Source organism: Procambarus clarkii, chromosome 14 (genome assembly GCF_040958095.1).
Source record: "Procambarus clarkii isolate CNS0578487 chromosome 14, FALCON_Pclarkii_2.0, whole genome shotgun sequence".
In the NCBI taxonomy this organism is placed as follows: domain Eukaryota; kingdom Metazoa; phylum Arthropoda; class Malacostraca; order Decapoda; family Cambaridae; genus Procambarus; species Procambarus clarkii.
In genome coordinates, this window is record NC_091163.1 from 10,877,580 (window position 1) to 10,900,963 (window position 23,384).

At 40.1% G+C, this 23,384-nt stretch overlaps 1 protein-coding gene across 2 annotated transcripts; it reads left to right on the forward strand.

The window, feature by feature from the left end:
• The first annotated feature begins 1,858 nt into the window (after positions 1–1,858).
• On the forward strand, positions 1,859–21,713 carry LOC123771387 (carbohydrate sulfotransferase 10). Of its 2 annotated transcripts, none has more exons than XM_069324379.1 (6): positions 1,859–3,163; positions 14,072–14,233; positions 17,401–17,511; positions 18,298–18,422; positions 18,625–18,832; positions 20,788–21,713. In XM_069324379.1, the coding sequence occupies exons 1-6, from the start codon at positions 2,621–2,623 to the stop codon at positions 21,091–21,093; spliced, it is 1,455 nt and encodes a 484-aa protein (XP_069180480.1). In that variant the 5' UTR covers positions 1,859–2,620; the 3' UTR covers positions 21,094–21,713. The 2 variants fall into 2 exon arrangements, with proteins under 2 accessions (XP_069180480.1, XP_045619854.2); XM_045763898.2 differs by lacking the exon at positions 1,859–3,163 and adding an exon at positions 6,136–6,963.
• Positions 21,714–23,384: the final 1,671 nt, after the last annotated feature.

A 23,384-nucleotide genomic window follows, 5' to 3' on the forward strand; every position in this document is an offset into this window, starting at 1 on the left:
CCTTGTTCTCTTCGAATAGCTGGGGAGAGCTGACTCAATCTTCGAGAATTCATGTACCTTCAGGCAAGGCCAATAAGGACTTGGCGCTTATCTACCAACGGGATGTCACCAGGAGAGAATTATAGAAAGTCTTATAGAAAAGTTTAATATAAAATAGGTGATATTAAATATCCAATGGTGTTAACTAGCTAGCTAACTCGGAACAGTTAGTTCAACTTTTAATTCTCCATCTGATAGTAAAGCACCTACACACCTTCGGAATGTGACCCTGGAACAAAATTAAATGTTGAACACTAGAATTGGTTAAAATAGAGAGAAATCTAGAAAGCGAACATCTAGAAAATTGCTACTAGAACATTACCCTGTCTCTATAGAAGTTGTATGATTGAACTGGTTTGAGAACAACCTAGTAGGGTCTCTAGAAACGTGGATCAGTGGGGGGACTTTGTCTAGATTTTTCTAGATCCTAAAAACTGATTGATATAATATATATATATATATATATATATATATATATATATATATATATATATATATATATATATATATATATATATATAATATATATAATATATATAATATATATAATATATATAATATATATTATATATATTATATATATAATATATATAATATATATATACACACACACACACACACACACACACACACACACACACACACACACATACATACATACATACATACATACATACATACATACATACATACATATATATATATATATATATATATATATATATATATATATATATAGTTCAAATAAAGTAAATATATATGTGTACATACAAAAGAATGGGGTGGTAGGAGGTAGAAGATAATATTAGTGTTCAGTGAGGAACCACAAGGTCTCCTCTGAATACTTTTTATTTTCTTCTCCGAGGCTATGGGTCCCCACATTGGCACCAGAGGTGGTACCCTCACAAACTTTATATATATATATATATATATATATATATATATATATATATATATATATATATATATATATATATATATATATATATATATAATGTCGTACCTAGTAGCCAGAATACACTTCTCAGCCTACTATGCAAGGCCCAATTTGCCTAATAAGCCAAGTTTTCATGAATTAATTTTTTTTCGACTACCTAACCTACCTAACCTAACCTAACCTAACGTTTTCGGCTACCTAACCTAACCTAACCTATAAAGATATGTTAGGTTAGGTTAGGTAGGGTTGGTTAGGTTCGGTCATATATCTACGTTAATTTTAACTCCAAAAAAAACAAATTGGCCTCATACATAATGAAATGGGTAGCTTTATCATTTCATAAGAAAAAAATTAGAGAAAATATATTAATTTAGGAAAACTTGGCTTATTAGGTAAATCGGGCCTTGCATAGTAGGCTGAGAAGTGCGTTCTGGCTACTAGGTACGACATATATATATATATATATATATATATATATATATATATATATATATATATATATATATATATATATATATATATATATATGTATATATATATATATATATATATATATATATATATATATATATATATATATATATTTTTTTTTTTTTTGTGGATTTACTTTGAACAAGAGGGTGTTGTACACAGTCTGAAAAATGTGTTCACCCGTTGTTGCTGTGGACTTGAGTATGAAGTCTGAGATATTAGGAGTTTTAGAAACTCGTATCTGGTGGATTTTTATTGGTTAAGAGACATGTCTATGGACTTTGATTTTTTTTAATAAAAAAATTTTTTGTGTACTTTTTTTAGATTTTAAGGATTCAGATACCTGTGGTGGGCGGTTGCCATAAAACAAAGGTAAGGTCTAATCTACCTCCTTGGATGTGGGTGGGTTCATTCTTGTTTAGGATTTGTATTTCTGGTAGCTGGTCTAGTAGATGTGTAATGTGAGTGCCGGCCTCATTTGTTGTGTTCGAGCCAAACGATGATGGGCTTTTAAATCACCACAAATTATTGTGTTTGAGGTGGTCGCGTGTCCAAGTAAAACTGAGTTCCATATAACACTGAGAGAGATTAGTCATCATTTCTAAAGCCACCATCATTATATAATGGGCGCTGAGCCCCCATTATTTATGAACAGGCGCTGTAAGTTCTTCAGTTACTCTAATGTAAACATTTTAGGAGGATAGGATGGAAGCAGACAGTAACTAGGGGAGTACAACTAGGTGAGTACAGCAGTGTAACAAGGGGACATACTATTATAACTACTTCTGCCCGAAACGCTGTGCGTACTAGTGGCTTTACAATAATGTAAACACATCATGCTATGTACTCTCATAAACCCAATGTAACTTAATGTATATATATAAATAAATAAATTCTTGTAGCTGGCAGCGGAAACGTCAGGCTGCTGTACGACATGAACACTATAGCCGGCAGCACCGGAGCGCCTTAGTCTACGCTCACTTGTGGTCGGGGGCGGGTGCGCTTCTATTCATGTCTGTTACAGTGAGTAATATACATGTGAATGTTGTCGAAAAAACTTTGACAAGTAATTGAACAAGGTGAACTCGTTATATAAGTTTGTCTAACGTACGAACGGAAAGGCGGTATAATCATCCCGAGAAATTATCGATGTTTTAATAATAGTTTTATGCAATGTTAATGAAAAGTTTTAAGACTGCGATACTGGCAAGTGTTTTGACATTGTTAGTGTACATTAACGTAAGCCTAAACCTAGGCGAATATAAAGTACTGAGAAATAATGAGACAAATGTTGAAAAATTGGTGGGAGAGAAGGTGCAGGACCTATCAAACAATGTCTCAAAGGCCGTCACGTGGACCAGAGACCCAGAAGACAACTTCCCAATAGCTCAAAAACGCTCTAAGCCATCTCAAGACGTAGGCCTAGGGCTTAGTAAGCCTACTAATATGATCTTAGAGAGGTCCCTAGCTGCCTCCGACCCGCCGGGGGGGAGAAGGGACGACCCGGTGTTCCCCAACGCCACCAACTGCTCCCGAAGAGACTACAACTCTGCCATACAGAACCACAGAGGCCCCAGCAACCCGACCCGGGACCTGTACCCGTGTCGGGTGTGGCGGGTCGTCGACCCCCACCACGACCCCCGCTGGCCTGACCTCGTCCTCCCCACTAATGGCTCTGTCCTCCACACCCTTACCCTCCACCACCACGACCCTGATGTAAGTGACCCTCCACCACCACGACCCTGAGGTAAGTGACCCTCCACCACCACCACCCTGAGGTAAGTGACCCTCCACCACCACCACCCTGAGGTAAGTGATCTGTCTACCACCACGACCCTGAGGTAAGTGACCCCCCTCCACCACCACGACCCTGAGGTAAGTGACCCTCCACCACCACGACCCTGAGGTAAGTGATCTCTCTACCACCACGACACTGAGGTAAGTGACCCTCCACCACCACGACCCTGAGGTAAGTGAACCTCCACCACCACGACCCTGCGGTAAGTGACCCTCCACCACCACGACCCTGAGGTAAGTGACCCTCCACCACCACGACCCTGAGGTAAGTGACCCTCCACCACCACGACCCTGAGGTAAGTGACCCTCCACCACCACGACCCTGAGGTAAGTGACCCTCCACCACCCACGACCCTGAGGTAAGTGACCCTCCACCACCACCCACGACCCTGAGGTAAGTGACCCTCCACCACCACCCACGACCCTGAGGTAAGTGACCCTCCACCACCACGACCCTGAGGTAAGTGACCCTCCACCACCACGACCCTGAGGTAAGTGACCCTCCACCACCCACGACCCTTAGGTAAGTGACCCTTCACCACCACCACGACCCTGAGGTAAGTGACCCTTCACCACCACGACCCTGAGGTAAGTGACCCTTCACCACCACGACCCTGAGGTAAGTGACCCTTCACCACCAATATTGGTGGTGACCCTTCAATATTGGACCCTTCAATATTGACGAAGATTAGTAGGTACATTATAGTAAAATTTGAGGATTATCAACAGGTACATTGTAGCATAATTAAGAATTATTTCTAGATATAAGGTAGTAAAATATGTGTTCATTATAACAATGATATAAGATGATAGCAGTGATTACAATGGTGAAGTTGTATGGCTTAGGCACATATATTGGGGGATTGGGTAGCACAAGATACAGTGTGAGTTTGCAGCACTAGGTAGGAAACTATGAGGATGAAATTAGGTACTTTTTGGTTTTATTTTTGAATAAGACAAAGGTTGGACAGCTTTTCAGTTCATTAGGGAGCGAGTTCCATAGACTGGGTCCCTTTATTTGCATAGAGTATTTACACCGATTTAGTTTGACTCTGGGGATATCAAAGATATATTTATTTCTGGTGTGGTGATTATGGGGTCCTATTACATCTGTCAAGGAAGAGTTTCGGATCAGTATTTTCATTTAAGAACAAGGTTCTGTAAATGTAAATGGCATAAGAGAATGTGTGGAGTGAGTTTATGTTTAGGATGTTTAGGGATTTAAACAAGGGGGCTGAGTGTTGTCTGAAAACTGAATTTGTTATTGTTCTAATAGCAGATTTTTTCTGGGTGATGATGGAGACTCAACTTCAGCACCCACATACAACGCATAGGAAAAAAAAAGGTTCAAAAACAGTTGGTAAACATTCTAAAATCAGATATTATGTTCCCCACTCTGCTCTCCTCTCATTATACACAACGGAAAGGTTGATGATATTCTTGAGAGATATAAGAATTTTGCACCAAGATTGTAATATTTTGTTGAATTATCTGCATGTGTCTTGCAAATTGTCTATACAGTATACCTAGGTCATAAAAGTATTTGTGTGTACGTCTGATAACATACTACTTGTGAAGGAGGAAATGTATATGTTTATCTCTCAGAATGTTTGGTAATATGTTTATTTGTGATGTGTCTATGTATGTATTAACACGTTGTACTGAATGGGGTGAGAATAGCTTGAGCTACCTCATCCCTTTGTGTGTATTTTACCTCAATAAACTTATTTCAATTCAATTTCAATTTCTCATTATACTACGCGCTAATCTATCCCTATCTTACATATTGGTCTGTGCATGGGGTTCAACCACTGCAAATTAACTCAAACCCATTATCACTCCGCAAAAATCTACTTTCAGAAACAAACTCTGTCTTCAGACAACACACACAGCCCTCCTGTTTATTATTTATTTATTTATATTTATTTATTTATTTATATACAAGAAGATACATTGGGTTTATTAGAGTACAGAGCATTGAAGTTTTACGTTCTTGTAAAGTCACAGCACGCATAGCGTTTCGGGCAGATCCTTAATCTAACATAATTTTAAGAAGGTGATTTCTAGCAAAATAAAAAATATAATTACATTGTAAGAAAGAATAAAAATGCATTGTAAAAAAGTATAAAAAATACTTTGTATAAGAAATTTGACTGAAAAAAGTAGGAACATTAAAGTAAATTTAAGGGTTATCCACAGGTACATTTTCCATAATTTGAGGATCATTGCAAGATATAAATAATGTAGCAAACTATGTGTATAACATGATATAAGATAACATCAATGATTACAATGGTAAAGTTATATGGCATAGGTACATATATTGGGGAATTGGGTAGCACTATTGGGAATTGGGCGGTTGCCATAAAACAAAGGTAAGGTCTAATCTACCTCCTTGGATGTGGGTGGGTTCATTCTTGTTTAGGATTTGTATTTCTGGTAGCTGGTCTAGTAGATGTGTAATGTGAGTGCCGGCCTCATTTGTTGTGTTCGAGCCAAACGATGATGGGCTTTTAAATCACCACAAATTATTGTGTTTGAGGTGGTCGCGTGTCCAAGTAAAACTGAGTTCCATATAACACTGAGAGAGATTAGTCATCATTTCTAAAGCCACCATCATTATATAATGGGCGCTGAGCCCCCATTATTTATGAACAGGCGCTGTAAGTTCTTCAGTTACTCTAATGTAAACATTTTAGGAGGATAGGATGGAAGCAGACAGTAACTAGGGGAGTACAACTAGGTGAGTACAGCAGTGTAACAAGGGGACATACTATTATAACTACTTCTGCCCGAAACGCTGTGCGTACTAGTGGCTTTACAATAATGTAAACACATCATGCTATGTACTCTCATAAACCCAATGTAACTTAATGTATATATATAAATAAATAAATTCTTGTAGCTGGCAGCGGAAACGTCAGGCTGCTGTACGACATGAACACTATAGCCGGCAGCACCGGAGCGCCTTAGTCTACGCTCACTTGTGGTCGGGGGCGGGTGCGCTTCTATTCATGTCTGTTACAGTGAGTAATATACATGTGAATGTTGTCGAAAAAACTTTGACAAGTAATTGAACAAGGTGAACTCGTTATATAAGTTTGTCTAACGTACGAACGGAAAGGCGGTATAATCATCCCGAGAAATTATCGATGTTTTAATAATAGTTTTATGCAATGTTAATGAAAAGTTTTAAGACTGCGATACTGGCAAGTGTTTTGACATTGTTAGTGTACATTAACGTAAGCCTAAACCTAGGCGAATATAAAGTACTGAGAAATAATGAGACAAATGTTGAAAAATTGGTGGGAGAGAAGGTGCAGGACCTATCAAACAATGTCTCAAAGGCCGTCACGTGGACCAGAGACCCAGAAGACAACTTCCCAATAGCTCAAAAACGCTCTAAGCCATCTCAAGACGTAGGCCTAGGGCTTAGTAAGCCTACTAATATGATCTTAGAGAGGTCCCTAGCTGCCTCCGACCCGCCGGGGGGGAGAAGGGACGACCCGGTGTTCCCCAACGCCACCAACTGCTCCCGAAGAGACTACAACTCTGCCATACAGAACCACAGAGGCCCCAGCAACCCGACCCGGGACCTGTACCCGTGTCGGGTGTGGCGGGTCGTCGACCCCCACCACGACCCCCGCTGGCCTGACCTCGTCCTCCCCACTAATGGCTCTGTCCTCCACACCCTTACCCTCCACCACCACGACCCTGAGGTAAGTGACCCTCCACCACCACGACCCTGAGGTAAGTGACCCTCCACCACCACCACCCTGAGGTAAGTGACCCTCCACCACCACCACCCTGAGGTAAGTGATCTGTCTACCACCACGACCCTGAGGTAAGTGACCCCCCTCCACCACCACGACCCTGAGGTAAGTGACCCTCCACCACCACGACCCTGAGGTAAGTGATCTCTCTACCACCACGACACTGAGGTAAGTGACCCTCCACCACCACGACCCTGAGGTAAGTGAACCTCCACCACCACGACCCTGCGGTAAGTGACCCTCCACCACCACGACCCTGAGGTAAGTGACCCTCCACCACCACGACCCTGAGGTAAGTGACCCTCCACCACCACGACCCTGAGGTAAGTGACCCTCCACCACCACGACCCTGAGGTAAGTGACCCTCCACCACCCACGACCCTGAGGTAAGTGACCCTCCACCACCACCCACGACCCTGAGGTAAGTGACCCTCCACCACCACCCACGACCCTGAGGTAAGTGACCCTCCACCACCACGACCCTGAGGTAAGTGACCCTCCACCACCACGACCCTGAGGTAAGTGACCCTCCACCACCCACGACCCTGAGGTAAGTGACCCTTCACCACCACCACGACCCTGAGGTAAGTGACCCTTCACCACCACGACCCTGAGGTAAGTGACCCTTCACCACCACGACCCTGAGGTAAGTGACCCTTCACCACCACGACCCTGAGGTAAGTGACCCTCCACCACCACCCACGACCCTGAGGTAAGTGACCCTCCACCACCACCCACGACCCTGAGGTAAGTGACCCTCCACCACCACCCACGACCCTGAGGTAAGTGACCCTCCACCACCACCACGACCCTGAGGTAAGTGACCCTTCACCACCACGACCCTAAGGTACAAGACAACAAGGCTGGTGACCTACATCCTTCCCCACTACCGTTATGAGGCGGCTCCCCGCTCCTCCTGGCCGGCAGGTTGCCCGCTACTCTGTTTACAATATTCATTCATGCCGGAGAGTGAAATTCCATCAACACGATGATTTGTTTTCATTTATTGGCACATGTATAGGCTGCATCATCACCTGTATATGTTAATGTGTTTGGTTTGTGTTTCATAATCAAACAATATATATATTTATTTTAAGTTGGATTTGGGCATTCCAATCTCGCTGTAAAAATTATATACAAGAATGTACATTGGGTTCACGAGAGTACAGAGGGGGTAGAAATAGCCTAAGCTACTTTATCCCTTTGTGATGTATTTCTTTCTTGTCTCAATAAGCATACTTGAAGGTTTACTAACACGCATATAGCGTTTCGGGCAGGTCCTTAATCTAACAGATAATTTTATGTAGGTAATTTGCTAGCAAAATTAAGAAATGTTAACAGGTACATTGTAAAAAAATATTGACGAAGATTAGTAGGTACATTATAGTAAAATTTGAGGATTATCAACAGGTACATTGTAGCATAATTAAGAATTATTTCTAGATATAAGGTAGTAAAATATGTGTTCATTATAACAATGATATAAGATGATAGCAGTGATTACAATGGTGAAGTTGTATGGCTTAGGCACATATATTGGGGGATTGGGTAGCACAAGATACAGTGTGAGTTTGCAGCACTAGGTAGGAAACTATGAGGATGAAATTAGGTACTTTTTGGTTTTATTTTTGAATAAGGCAAAGGTTGGACAGCTTTTCAGTTCATTAGGGAGCGAGTTCCATAGACTGGGTCCCTTTATTTGCATAGAGTATTTACACCGATTTAGTTTGACTCTGGGGATATCAAAGATATATTTATTTCTGGTGTGGTGATTATGGGGTCCTATTACATCTGTCAAGGAAGAGTTTCGGATCAGTATTTTCATTTAAGAACAAGGTTCTGTAAATGTAAATGGCATAAGAGAATGTGTGGAGTGAGTTTATGTTTAGGATGTTTAGGGATTTAAACAAGGGGGCTGAGTGTTGTCTGAAAACTGAATTTGTTATTGTTCTGATAGCAGATTCTTTCTGGGTGATGATGGAGACTCAACTTCAGCACCCACATACAACGCATAGGAAAAAAAAAGGTTCAAAAACAGTTGGTAAACATTCTAAAATCAGATATTATGTTCCCCACTCTGCTCTCCTCTCATTATACACAACGGAAAGGTTGATGATATTCTTGAGAGATATAAGAATTTTGCACCAAGATTGTAATATTTTGTTGAATTATCTGCATGTGTCTTGCAAATTGTCTATACAGTATACCTAGGTCATAAAAGTATTTGTGTGTACGTCTGATAACATACTACTTGTGAAGGAGGAAATGTATATGTTTATCTCTCAGAATGTTTGGTAATATGTTTATTTGTGATGTGTCTATGTATGTATTAACACGTTGTACTGAATGGGGTGAGAATAGCTTGAGCTACCTCATCCCTTTGTGTGTATTTTACCTCAATAAACTTATTTCAATTCAATTTCAATTTCTCATTATACTACGCCCTAATCTATCCCTATCTTACATATTGGTCTGTGCATGGGGTTCAACCACTGCAAATTAACTCAAACCCATTATCACTCCGCAAAAATCTAATTTCAGAAACAAACTCTGTCTTCAGACAACACACACAGCCCTCCTGTTTATTATTTATTTATTTATATTTATTTATTTATTTATATACAAGAAGATACATTGGGTTTATTAGAGTACAGAGCATTGAAGTTTTACGTTCTTGTAAAGTCACAGCACGCATAGCGTTTCGGGCAGATCCTTAATCTAACATAATTTTAAGAAGGTGATTTCTAGCAAAATAAAAAAATATAATTACATTGTAAGAAAGAATAAAAATGCATTGTAAAAAAGTATAAAAAATACTTTGTATAAGAAATTTGACTGAAAAAAGTAGGAACATTAAAGTAAATTTAAGGGTTATCCACAGGTACATTTTCCATAATTTGAGGATCATTGCAAGATATAAATAATGTAGCAAACTATGTGTATAACATGATATAAGATAACATCAATGATTACAATGGTAAAGTTATATGGCATAGGTACATATATTGGGGAATTGGGTAGCACTAGATACAGTGCGAGTTTCAAGCACTTGGTAGGAAACTATGAAGATGAAATTAGGTACTTTTTGGTTATAAGGTTTGAATTAGGCAAAAGTTGGACAGCTTTTCAATTCGTTTGGGAGTGATTTGTTTTTTAAATATTGCCCCGAGGGGCGACTTTATTGGGCAGCGCCACTCATCTTGTGAGTGGACACACCGCCATAGCAGCATGTACAACACTCCCCAATAGGAAGAAAACCCGCTGGGTTGTTCATCCTGTCACATGTACCCAGACACAGCTGGGACTTGCTTAACTGTCTCAAGTGAACAGCTCTTCAAACAAGAAAATTAACATTTGTCAACCCTTAAAATCTTACGTTATCTTGCGGGTGCAAAATGGGGGAATCTTTTAAGAACAGTATCAATATTTGACAAATAGTGTTTTCCTAACACAAACAATTTGGGGTTTATTATTCTACACATATTTCTGATGTCTCTCAGGTGTTCACATTCACGTAGATAGTGGTCAAGGCGGTGTCCGTCACTCTCATCACAGATTCTGCAACTCCTCTGCTCAACTGTTGTTTCCATTCCATATCTCCATGGATATTTGTATCCAAGACGGATTTTTGCTATTACTGATTCTCTCCCGCGGCCACCTTCTCTTCGTCCATAATGATTGGGATTGCCAGCTGCAACCATGTTGTACCATCGTACAGATTCACTGGTTTGTGCTTCTATCCTCCTTTCCTCAGTTACCTTGTCACGGTGATGTTGACTGACAATACCTCTAATTTGTAGTAGAGTATTGGGTATGAAGTATTCAATATGGTCTCCTTCAGCAGCCAGCACATCTGCTCGTTCATTCCCACATATTCCATCATGGGAGGGGATCCACAGAAACTTGATGATTCTTCCTTGATTGGTTAGTACTCTCACAACTCTCTTGATCTCAGCGACTATGCAAGATTTTCTGCCCGATTTTTAGTAAGGCTTTGTAGCTCTGCTTTAGAGTCAGTGCAGATCACTGCGCCGTTAATGCTTCGTTCAAGGAATCTTAACGCTATAACAATGGCAGTTAGCTCCGCTTGTGTTGAAGAGACATTTATTTATTTATTTATATATATACAAGAAGGTACATTGGGTTTGTGAAGATACGTAGCATAGTGATTACATTCTTGTAAAGCCACTAGTACGTGCAGCGTTTCGGGCAGGTCCTTAATCTAACAGATAATTTTAAGTAGGTAAATTCTAGTAAAATTTATAAAATTTATGATATAGTTCTCAATAGTTGTCAATACGGGCTTTTCCTTCATTTCCGCGTTGTAAGGCATTATTCCTAATTACAGTGTATGCTGCACCAGCCCTGCCATTGACAGGGTTAAATGACCCACAGTGTAAATATGATCTAACTCATTTCCGGCTTCTTTAGAGATTTCCTAGAGATACTTGTACCTCATTCCTTGTGGTATCATGTTGGACTTTTTCGTTGCCATTTCATTGATGATAATCCTGCATGAGTCATCCTCCCAGGGAGGAGGATGTCATGCCTCTACAGGCAGGAGCTCACGGGCTTGCTCAAGCAGGTGAAGTTCTTCGAGGTAGCAGACTGATCTGTGATGCCATTTTCTGCTTCTCCTGTTTTCCCCTGAAAGTAGCACAGCGCTCAGTTTTTTTCTTGGCGATATCATTGTAATGGGGATCTGTGGTTATCTTAATTGCAAGCTTAGCATTCAGTTCCTTAATTCGGCTTTTAACACTGGGGAGGGACAACTCCTCTCGTAGATTAGATGTTTTGACAGTTCATGGGACTCCAAGAATGATTGTCATGGCTTCATTTTGCATGCTTTCAAGTTTTTTCAAATCACTTTGGGAATAAGTGCACAAAACTGGTGCAGCATATTCTATGGCGGAGCGCACATAGGCTGTGTACATCATTTTAAGCACGGCAATAGAGGCTCCATGTCCATTCCAAGTCATAGCTTTCGGTGCCCTGAGTCGACTTTTGCATGTTCCTATGAGTTGGTTGAACTTCTCTTTCTTCCCCTTCTTAGAGCCGACAGTGACGCCAAGGTACCGATAGTGGTCAACCCATTCAAGCGTTACACCATTAATCTGTAGTTCTTCATTCCCTCCCCCCCCCCCCCCTGCTTGTGATGGGAGTATGCCTTCATCTTGTTTGTGGAGAGAGTGAAACCGAGCTCAATACATTTCCTTCCAAGGAGTTCCATGGACTGTTTAATTTTTCCCAAGGTGGGAGCTTGTATTAGGACATCATCTGCATATCCCACTTGTGTTTCTTCCGGAAATTCAATATTTTCTCTTTATTTGCATAGAACGTTTACACAGATTAAGTTTGACTCTGGGGATATCAAAGATATATTTATTTCTGGTGTGTTGATTATGTGTTCTGTTACATCTGTCCAAGAAGAGTTTCAGAACAGGGTTTGCACTTAAGAACAGAGGTTTTGTAAATGTAATTGGCACAAGAGAATGTGTAGAGTGAGGTTATGTTTAGCATGTTTAGGGATTTAAACAGGGGGGCTGAGTGTTGTCTGAAAGCAGAGTTTATTATTGGTCTGATATCAGATTTTTGCTGAGTGATGATGGACTTGAGGTAATTTGCAGAGGTTGAACCCCATGCACAGATACCGTATGTAAGACAGGGGATAGATTAGCGCGTAATATAGTGAGAGGAGAGCAGAGTTTGGAACATAATATCTGATTTTAGAGAGTATGCCAATCGTTTTTTAGATTTTCTTGGTTATGTGTTGTATGTGGGTGCTGAAGTTGAGTCTCTTGTCTAAGCATAGGCCAAAGAACTTTCCATCAATTTTATTACTGATGTTATATGCCAATGTGAAAATAGCACATTCTCATGTGCTGTTTACGTGTAGAAAACTTGTTCCTAAATGTTGATCTTGATCTGATCTTTAATAGGAGTCAACCTATGAGCACACACCAGAAATAAATATATCTCTGATATGAACAAATCCACAAGGGCCATGATGAGGGTTCGAACTTACGCCCGGGATGATCCCAGACGCGCCTTAGTCGACTCTGCCACAACATGGTTAAAAGAATTGCAACCGGGAGTGCTTCTACCCTCTCACGAATCCTGCAACCTCTCTGAGACACAAACCAGGCTTTTACACAATTCCTCCCGTCTGGAGGATAAGGCGCGTCTGGAATCATCCTGGACGTAAGTTCGAACCCTCATCACGGCCCTTATGGATTTGTTCATTTGATGCATCACGCTATTGTGATTTCTGTGTGTATATCTTTGATATCCCCAGAGGGGAGGGAATTATCAGGGGAAAGCGCCAAGCCATCACGATTATAGCACTTGGAAAGGGTCAGGATTTAGAATGGAATTGGAGGAAGGAATAGTACCCAACCACTTGGACTGTCGGATATTGAACACCGACCTGCATTAAGCGAGACCGTTCAGACCAAGTGGCTGGGCTGATATCCCCAAAGTCAAACTAAATCTATGCAAACACTCCATGCAAATAAAAGGACCCAGTCTTTGGAACTCACTCCCCGTCGAATTAAAAAATTGTCCAACCTTTGCCCAATTCAAAAGTAAAACCAAAAAGTACGTAATTTCATCCTCTTAGTTTCCTACCTTGTGCTTCAAACTCACACTGTATCTTGCACTACCCACTTACTCAATATTAGTACTTAAGACATATATCTTTACCAGTGTAATCACATCTGTCAATTTATATTATAGTTATTTGTTGATATAAAACCTTGCTACAATGTACCTTTTCGTCTTACCTGATATGTTTGATTAAGGACCTGCCCGAAACGCTATACGTGTTAGTGGCTTTGCAAGAATGTACACCAATCTTATGTAATCTCACCAACCCATTGTACCTTCTTGTGAATATATTATTATTATTATTATTAGCGCTGTGCGTACTAGTTTGCTTTAGGTATTGTATGTACTATCTCGATCTTTAAATCCATCATTATGTAACTCAATGGATGTACCTTCACCTGAATAAAGAATCTGAATCTAGTTGAGCATCTTATTCCTTCTCGGCCAGATTGAGAGGCTGATATCTGAGCAAATGGCGGTGCAGAAGGAGCGTGTTGGGCGGCTGACGGAGACCTGCCTGAGACACCCTGAAGCCGCCACCCGCCAGTACATCAACCTGGTGTGGGATGTGTCCAGGACGCCTCCTCTCGTCTACTGTCCTATTTATAAGGTAAGCTGGAGCACGCAAACTATATAGATGAAATCATTCCTTGCGTGACTTACATTTGAAATAATTGTATTCAAGTAGGTATGATTGTCGTGTGTATTAGTCAGGTGTTGCTGGGATGTCAGGTGTGTGTTATCCAGCCCATTCTCCCATTTAGGTAGTACTTACAATAACGATGAGGACCATTGTACATATGTTGACGTAAGAGGCAATTAGAAAGTAGAAATAGATACTATTGAATTTAGACAAACCGGTAAAGATTTTGTATTTGTTGCAAAATAAACCTAAACTAACCTAACCTTCCTAGGCCTAATACACGCTGAGACCTAATATTATACATATATGTATGCCATACTAGGCCTAGCAATATATAACTTTGGTTTTTAGCTTTATTCTTTCGGACTATAAAGTTAATAGTACTAAATTCTGTCTAATTGCATTTTACGTCAATATATGTACGATGGTTCACATAGAAAAAGTACCATCTTTATAAACAGGAGGATGGGTTAATTTGTACCAACGTGTTGGCCAGGGGGGCCAATGGTCTCACTAGCAACTTTAGTAGATAGTAAACGAGGCAAGTCAAACCGAGGGTCCCCCCTCTACCCCCGAGGGCCATATGGGGCACATTTGTGTTGTCATGAGGGCCACACACCACAACTGAAGGCCCCCGAGGACCTCATGGGGCCACATTTGTGTTGTCATGAGGGCCACACACTACAACTGAGGGCCTCATGGGGCCACATTTGTGTTGTCATGAGGGCCACACACCACAAGTGATTCAAGTCATTAAATACAAATTATTGCAGAATATTTGTATTACTTAAACTTAGAAACATACAATGTACATACAAATGGTTTAGCGGTCATATAGCCACATTCAAGAATGCAAAGTAATGAAGTAGTTTAACAAAAGAAAAAACTAAATTTTAAACGGCAACATAAACTTCTATTGTCTATTCACAGACTTTAAGATTATTCAATCACGTATAGTTTTGTTTTGTTGGGCCATATTTAGTAGGCCGCAGGTATGTGTGCATACAAAGAGACCCATGTTGGGTATACCTGTTTAAGTAAACCATTCAAACGAGTGGAGGTAGTTCAGGTAGTTCCACACTAGGCTAATTATTTGTGGAAAGCGTTTGGTGGAACAGTGAAAAGCGCGGATTTGAAGACCAGTACCGGTCATTTCTATGTTAATGGTATGCAGGGATTTACAATGAATTATATCATCTCTTAAGGTGTTCCGTGTGTTCACTACTCGATTACAGAAAAAAATAGTCAGCCCTAATGTAATGTATTAATTTACCTAATCATGATAATCATAAGAACAAATCCACAAGGGCCGTGATGTGGGTTCGAACCTACGTCCGAGAGCATCCCAGACGCGCCTTAATCAACTGTGCCACGACACAGTCAAAAAAGCGTGTCGTAGCACAGACCTTTTTTTCTGTGAACGCACAAACTGGCGTTCAATCCCCGACCGTCCAAGTGGTTGGGCACCATTCCTTCTTCTCGTCCCATCCCAAATCCTTATCCTGACCCTTTCCAAGTGCTATATAGTCGTAATAGCTTGGCACTTTCTCCTGATAGTTCCATTCCATTGGGATCCTCTCGGACGTTAGTTAGTTTAGTTCATTTATTATGCACCCCATACCCATTTTGTGGGCGGTAGTGGAAAGGGTTACAGAGGCACATAATGGGCTCAGGGACTGAACCCCACAATTCATTTAGCTAAGCAAGTTACAATCTTCATGAGCTAGTTACAAAATTCAATATAAGTCATCACATCAACAATGGGTTCGAGATCGACCTCAAGTACAGGTTCTAAATTAAGCAACTGACATATGTGGAGAGCTAGTGTCAAAATTTATATGTTTGTCCTGCACACCGCCCCCCATCCAGTGGGCAGCGGTGGATAGGTTACAATCACTTAGTTACTACCTACAGTTAGCAAACTGGGGATATTTGGCTAAAATTTCTGGTAGCAGATCATTTTGAATGAAATATTGACACATCGCTGGAACATTGGTTATAGAATTGTCTCTAAATTCACGTATCTTTTCGCACTCCATCACATAGTGACGGAGGGTGTGCGAATAATTTTGTTGACACAGTTTACATTTGGTCTGGTCTACATCAGCAGATAATGAGAATTCCCAGAGATACTTGTAACCGAGTCTAAGCCGAGCAGTAGTAACATCTAGAAGTCTGCTGATTTTATTGGATGATCCATAGATGTGTGGCTCCTCTTGCATGATAGTATGATGATAGATGGAATTACTGGTGTCAATTTCACTTTGCCTCAGATCTACAAGATCTTGTTGAAGTTCTCGGTGTACAGCTGCTCTCAGATTGCTCATTGACAATCCAAGGTTACACTCAACGGCTCCTTTAAAGGCAGATTCTTTGGCTAACTTATCAGCTCTATCATGCATTCGGAGGCCAACATGTGATGGAGACCACATGAAATGGACTCTGTTACCATCCTTAGTAATTTTGTTGTATTTGTGTCTAGCTTCGGACACGAGCATGTTACAGTTATGTCTTAAAGAGTTGAGAGCATTTAAGGATGATAAGGAGTCACTTACAATTAATGTATCAAGTTTTGAGACTTGTACACATTTCAGTGCAAGGATCAAGGCAAATAGTTCAGTCTGAAGGGTAGAGGCCCAGTTGTTTATACGGACTCGTAGGTTCGAATGCTCATCACGACCCTTGTGGATTTGTTCATTGGATGCATCAGGCTATTGTGATTTCTGTGTGTAATAATCATAAGATCATTGTTGTATGTTACATTTGAGTGTGTAATGTTGAAGTACTAGGCTGGGCCAAGATTGTTATGCCCTTTAATAATTGCTAGGCTGCTCCAAGACTGTTATGTGGTTTGATAATCTAAAACAAAATGGTATTTAAATACCTCATATTTCTAATTTTCTTACCGAATAAATTAAGTTCTTTTCGACAGGTTTGCTCAGTACTGTGTGCACAATAAACAACCACTCACAGGATGAGTATGGGGCGCACAATAAACCAACCGCTGCCCGACAACTATTAAACATCTTTAGTTAACTAAGTCTTCCAGCAGGAATGATGATTGTGTCGGTGTATAGTGTAACAATTGAACACTGGTGAATAATAAAGAGTTTCATTTGACTGTGTGGGTGAAGGTGGCGTCGACGACGTGGATGGTGTACTTCCTGCGTCTGGCCCACGTCAACGACAACAACGCCGCCCTGCATAAGTACAAGTCCAGAAGTAGAGACAGGAAGAAGTACATGGTAAGTACGTTGAAATATTTAAGATACTCTGTTATCTCCAATATTAGAATATCATCCAAAGTATATTTTAAATGACTTGTCTTCGGTATTCAATGTTAAACCGTTAAATATAGGATTTATAATACAACAATAGTCGTCACCTTGAATACAATGAAATATTGAATACAATGTTTACATATAAAGTTCATCACTGGCTAACTGCCAAGAAACTCACCCTCAATATTGACAAAACTTTCTATATTTTGTTTGGCAATAAATCCTCAATTCAAATAAATCTCAGGATTAACAATACCCAAATTTGTAACAAAGTAGATGGCAAATTCCTTGGGGTTCTCATTGATCACAAGCTGAATTTCCAGGGACACGTGGAATGTTAGCATGTTCTTACTCTATGGAGGAGACGGCTTAGGATCATTCTCTCGAATGTTTTACAACATTCGCATTAATTAATGAGAGATCGCATTAATGTGAGAGATGCCATAATTACATTTTGGTAATGACTAGTGTATATAACAGTACAGTAATAAGGTAAGATGATGATTATAAGTTAAGGAGTTATATGTTTAGATAGTACACTACTAGGCAAGTGTAACTAACACATTAAGGTGGGCTACTATGGCAGGAAAATAGGTACTTTTTCCTATTTATGCATAAATAGGCTGAGCAATTTGTTGCAGTTTCCTTAAGAACATAAATTGTTTTGGGCACTCATGGTTTAAGATAAACAGAGGAATATCTTATCAGTAATATAAATCTAAATTATTTAAACTGGAACCATAATTTCAGCCCCGTTTTGGTGGGGGCCACCGGAGGGTGTTCGAGGAGTACAAGGCCCCCAAGACGGCCCAGAAGAAGAGTGAAGTCTTCCGTCAGTCCCTTCGCTTCATCGTTGTCCGCCATCCCTTCGCCAGGTGCCTCACTATCCTCACTCCTCTTTATTATTAATTATTTCATGTTTTCAGTTATATTGTCCTGGAATATAATTCTTGAAGAGGATTGTAATATGTATCCAAGATTAGAACATTAATGTTCCTTAAGTTTAAAGTTTGCTAGTAGTAATGAAGAGTAGCACTTGTCGACTGCTTTCCTGTACCCATATAACGTGTCTTTCAGATTGCTGTCTGCGTACAGGGACAAAATTGAGAATCCGAAACCCAAGCCGTTTGTGCCATACTTCCTGGATCTCCAACGGGCCATCATGCTCAAGTACAGAGTGGCCAACACTAATGTTAATTCGACATCTCCAACTTTCTCAGAGTTTGTCAACTATGTTATCGACTCAACTGAGAACCTGAAGACTGCCAAGCAGTGGTATGAAGAGGTAAGTGTTCAGCCCATGTTAGTTTAGTTCATTTATTATGCACCCCATACCCATCTTGTGGGCGGTAGTGGAAAGGGTTACAGAGGCACATAATGGGCTCAGGGACTGAACCCCACAATTCATATAGCTAAGCAAGTTACTGTTTGATGAGCTAGTTACAAAATTCAATGCACATCGTCCATGTAATGCCATGTAATGCCCATGTAATGCAGTATTTCTTGCTAAATTTATAACAAAAAATGCGACGTGAGTTTCAAAATAAACTTTGAATATGGTTTAGAGGTGGGTTTAAGATGACCACAATAGTTTACTGAACAAGGAACAAGTATATACCTTAGTCCTGAACATTGGCCAGGACTAAAACTGTGTATATTACATTACCACAGATGTACGGGTATACCTCTGTATATATATTTTAGGTTTCCAGTTAGTTTAACACAGTCACTTTCTGAGTGGCAACACAGTCTTGGCAGATGTTTTATTATACAGGGCAAATGTTAGAAATGAATATTGTTTATAAATTGTATAATAGTTTATGAACTTTCTAAGTATATACTGCATTTATAAAAAGCTTCAGCTTTTTAAAGCAGATATTTTAGCATGAGACATGAAAATAAATGTCGATTTGTGATTTTGTATATTAATGAAGATTCCGAGCCTGGACAAATGTCTGCTCATCCAACCGCCAAACCCCTAACCCAGCCTATCCTCACATACAAAGATCCAAGCTCGTTAATCCAGCCGCCAAACCTCTAACCACACGACACGCAGCGACTATACACAGGAAAGGAGGGAGAGAATTATTAGGGAAAAGTGCTAAGCCATTACGACTATATAGTGGAATAAAGGGTATATGTGCATGGGGTTCAACCACTGCAAATTATCTCAAGCCCATCATCACTCAGCACAAATCTGCTATCAAAACTATAACAAGCTCTGTCTTCAGACAACACACAGCCTCTCTGTTTAAGTCCCTTAACATGCTAACCATACACTCAATCCACACATTCTCATGTGCTATTTACATGTACAAAACCTTGTTCCTAAATGCTAATCTTAATCTGAAACCCAGCTTGTTATCGATGAGAACACCAGGGAATTTACCATGTACTTTGTGACTAATTTGTATATTGTTTATTCTTAGAATATTTTGATCTGAGGATTTATTACCAAATAAAATATAGAAGATTTTGTTACTGTTAAGGGTGAGTGTGTCAGCAGTTAGCCAAAGATAAACTTTATCTAAACAGTGTATTCACTGTATCAATCAGAGCAAGAGGGTCAGGACTGGAGAAAATGAAGGTTGTGTCATCAGCAAATAAAACTGGTTTAAGTTGTTGAGAGACATTTGGAAGGTCATTAATGTTAATGAGAAAGAGGAGAGGGACGAGTATGCTACCCTGTGGAACACCAATGTTGATGGGTAGAGTGGGGGAAATGGAATTATTCACAGAAACATATTGGAGCCTGTCAGTAAGGTAAAACTAAAGGTATTGCAGGGAGTGACCTCTGGTTCCATATTGATGTAATTTAAGGAGAAGGTGGCTGTTAGGAATTAATTATCAGTGTTAGGAATTCTATAGACTGCTCCCACAGTCAGGACAGACTCAGCACCCTTGACTCTGAAACTGGCGAAGATATACTCCCCACAGTAGTCTCTAGTTCTAATTACTTTTAAGCATGTCAGTTCTTGGTGGTAGTAAAGAGCAGCACCACCACCTCTCTGAATTGGTCGACAGTTGTGAGTTGCTGAGAAGTTTAATATGTTAAAGAGTTGTTATCCTATATGTTCAGAGTTGTTATTATATGTTATCCTCTTTTAACCACGTTTCAGTAAGTATAACAAACGAGCCTTCCTTTCTTTTTCTTGATGATACGTTCAGTTTACATGAAGGGTTCATCCTACCGATGCCTGGACGAGTACAAATGTTGAGAGAAGTTATTTTGTGTTGCAGGTAGTGTGCTGGACGCCATACTGGGTGCAGTGTGGGGTCTGTAGCTCGGACTACCAGCTGGTGATAAAGCTGGAGACGATGGTTGCTGATGAACAGTTTCTGGCACACGTGGCAGATCTCAAGGAAATTCAGAATGTTCATGAATGGAGAAATTTGAAGAGAGATCAAGCGTCAACGGCTGTTCTTCCTGATTACTTTAAGAGCTTAACAAAAAGACAAATTTGGTTGCTCTATGATAGATTTAAACTAGATTTTGATCTTTTTGGGTATTCAATTGATGAATACCTTGACTATGTAATGCAGTGAACATATCCGTAGCCTACAGGCTACTCATGCCCGTGCCACCTCTTGTGATGGCTTAATCTTCAATCAAGGAATCACTCAGTGACCGGCATCACTCACCACCGCTTCACGAGACTACGTGTCCAGTGTACCTCGTTATATGGCACATTAATACATGTCAAAATATTCATGCATCGAAAACTGCTTCCGTATCGCAAACTTGCTCACTACCACTTCTCGTCTACAGTTACTACACCCATTATGTTATCATCTCTAATAGCCATTATGACAGATTGTTGCCCTTGCAGGTAAATTCATGTACAGAATTAATACGGCCTGGTCGAGGACCGGGCCGCGGGGACGCTGAGCCTCGAAATCATCTCAAAGTAACTTCAAGATAACCTCAAGGTGGGCATGATTAATGTGAGGGTGAATGATCCACACTCGTGTCTGAGGAAGTGCTTGCAACTGCCAGCAAGTGCGCAGCTTCTGTGTTCCCGGGTCGATTATGTAGGTGTGTGCTCACATGTGAGTGTCTGCCTCCTGTTGGTTTACATTGTCTTCCTCACAAAGTCTCTGACACAATTAAGGTTGTAACAATCACACCTGTTTATAAGAATAAAGTCTCACATTAAATATTAAAAGATCGAACTCTTTTCAGTCCTTTAAGCAGTTAAAATATTTAAGGAAATTGTTGTGTAGCATCATACCACATTACTTCCAATGTGCCAGCCACGTATCACAATAATCACTGATGACACTTGCAATTATATTCATAATGAAATGTGAATATGTATACAATGGAATATTCACAATGGAATGCATTGTGAATATTCACAAAGACATATGTAATTACATTAATGACATCGGTAATTAATAATACATCTACCACCTACGGGCTACACATGCCTGTGCCACCTCTTGTGGTGGCTTTATCTTCAGTCAATGAATCAATCACAGTTCACGGGAGACATCTCCCGTCACGCAGGGTGCAGTCGCACCTCCACAGATCTCCAGTATCATCTACTGATACTGGTAATGGCTCAAGAGGGCCACCACTTACGGGCTATTCATGCCCGTGCCACCTTTTAGATGGCTTAATCTTCATCAATCATCAATCAATCACAGTCACAGGAGACATCTCCCGTGACGCAGGGTGCAGTCGCACCTCCACAGATCTCCAGTATCAGCTCTTGATACTCGTAATGGCACAAAAGGGCCACCACTTACGGGCTTTTCATGCCCGCGCCATCTTTTGGTTGGTTTAATCTTCATCAATCAATCATCAATCACAGTGACCAGCAATCACAGTGCACTTCCTCGTCGAGTGCAACGTTTCCACGACTTGAAAAAAACAAAAGCAACCAGCGAGTTTCCCATCAGGCCAAATGATGATCAATTTGCCTGTGGCAAACTGTATTCAACACAAGGTCAGTTGTAAGCCAAAGGTATTATCATGTTCTTGGGTGGCTTAATCATCATCATCAATCAATTGTATTATCATTTACGGGTTATTTATACCCTTACTACCTCTTCGGTGACTTAATCTTCATCAATCAATAATTATTATAACCAATCTAACTCCAATAGTGGTTGAGTGACAGACGCTCAGGATATATCGCGGATCTTCTCCAGCACCATCAACAGTCATCAACATGCTATGTGAAGCTCCACAAGTCTACTTCCAACATTTACACAAGACGCTACCGGGCAATTCAATTTCTTTCTATATTATGCACCCCATACCCATCCCGTGGGCGGTGGTGTAAAGGGTTACAGAGGCACATAATCGGTTCAGGAACTGAACCCTCTAGTTCGTTTAGCTAAGCAAATAATCTTTTGACGCTAGTTACACAATTATTAATGTTATATATACATGTACACATACTCAAACATACATGTATATATATATATATATATATATATATATATATATATATATATATATATATATATATATATATATATATATATATATATGTATATATATGTCGTACCTAGTAGCCAGAACGCACTTTTCAGCCTACTATGCAAGGCCCGATTTGCCTAATAAGCCAAGTTTTCCTGAATTAATATATTTTCTCTAATTTTTTTCTTATGAAAAGATAAAGCTACCCATTTCATTATGTATGAGGTAAATTTTTTTTTATTTGAGGTAAAATTAACGTAGATATATGACCGAACCTAACCAACCCTACCTAACCTAACCTAACCTATCTTTATAGGTTAGGTTAGGTTAGGTAGCCGAAAAAGTTAGGTTAGGTTAGGTTAGGTAGGTTAGGTAGTCAAAAAACAATTAATTCATGAAAACTTGG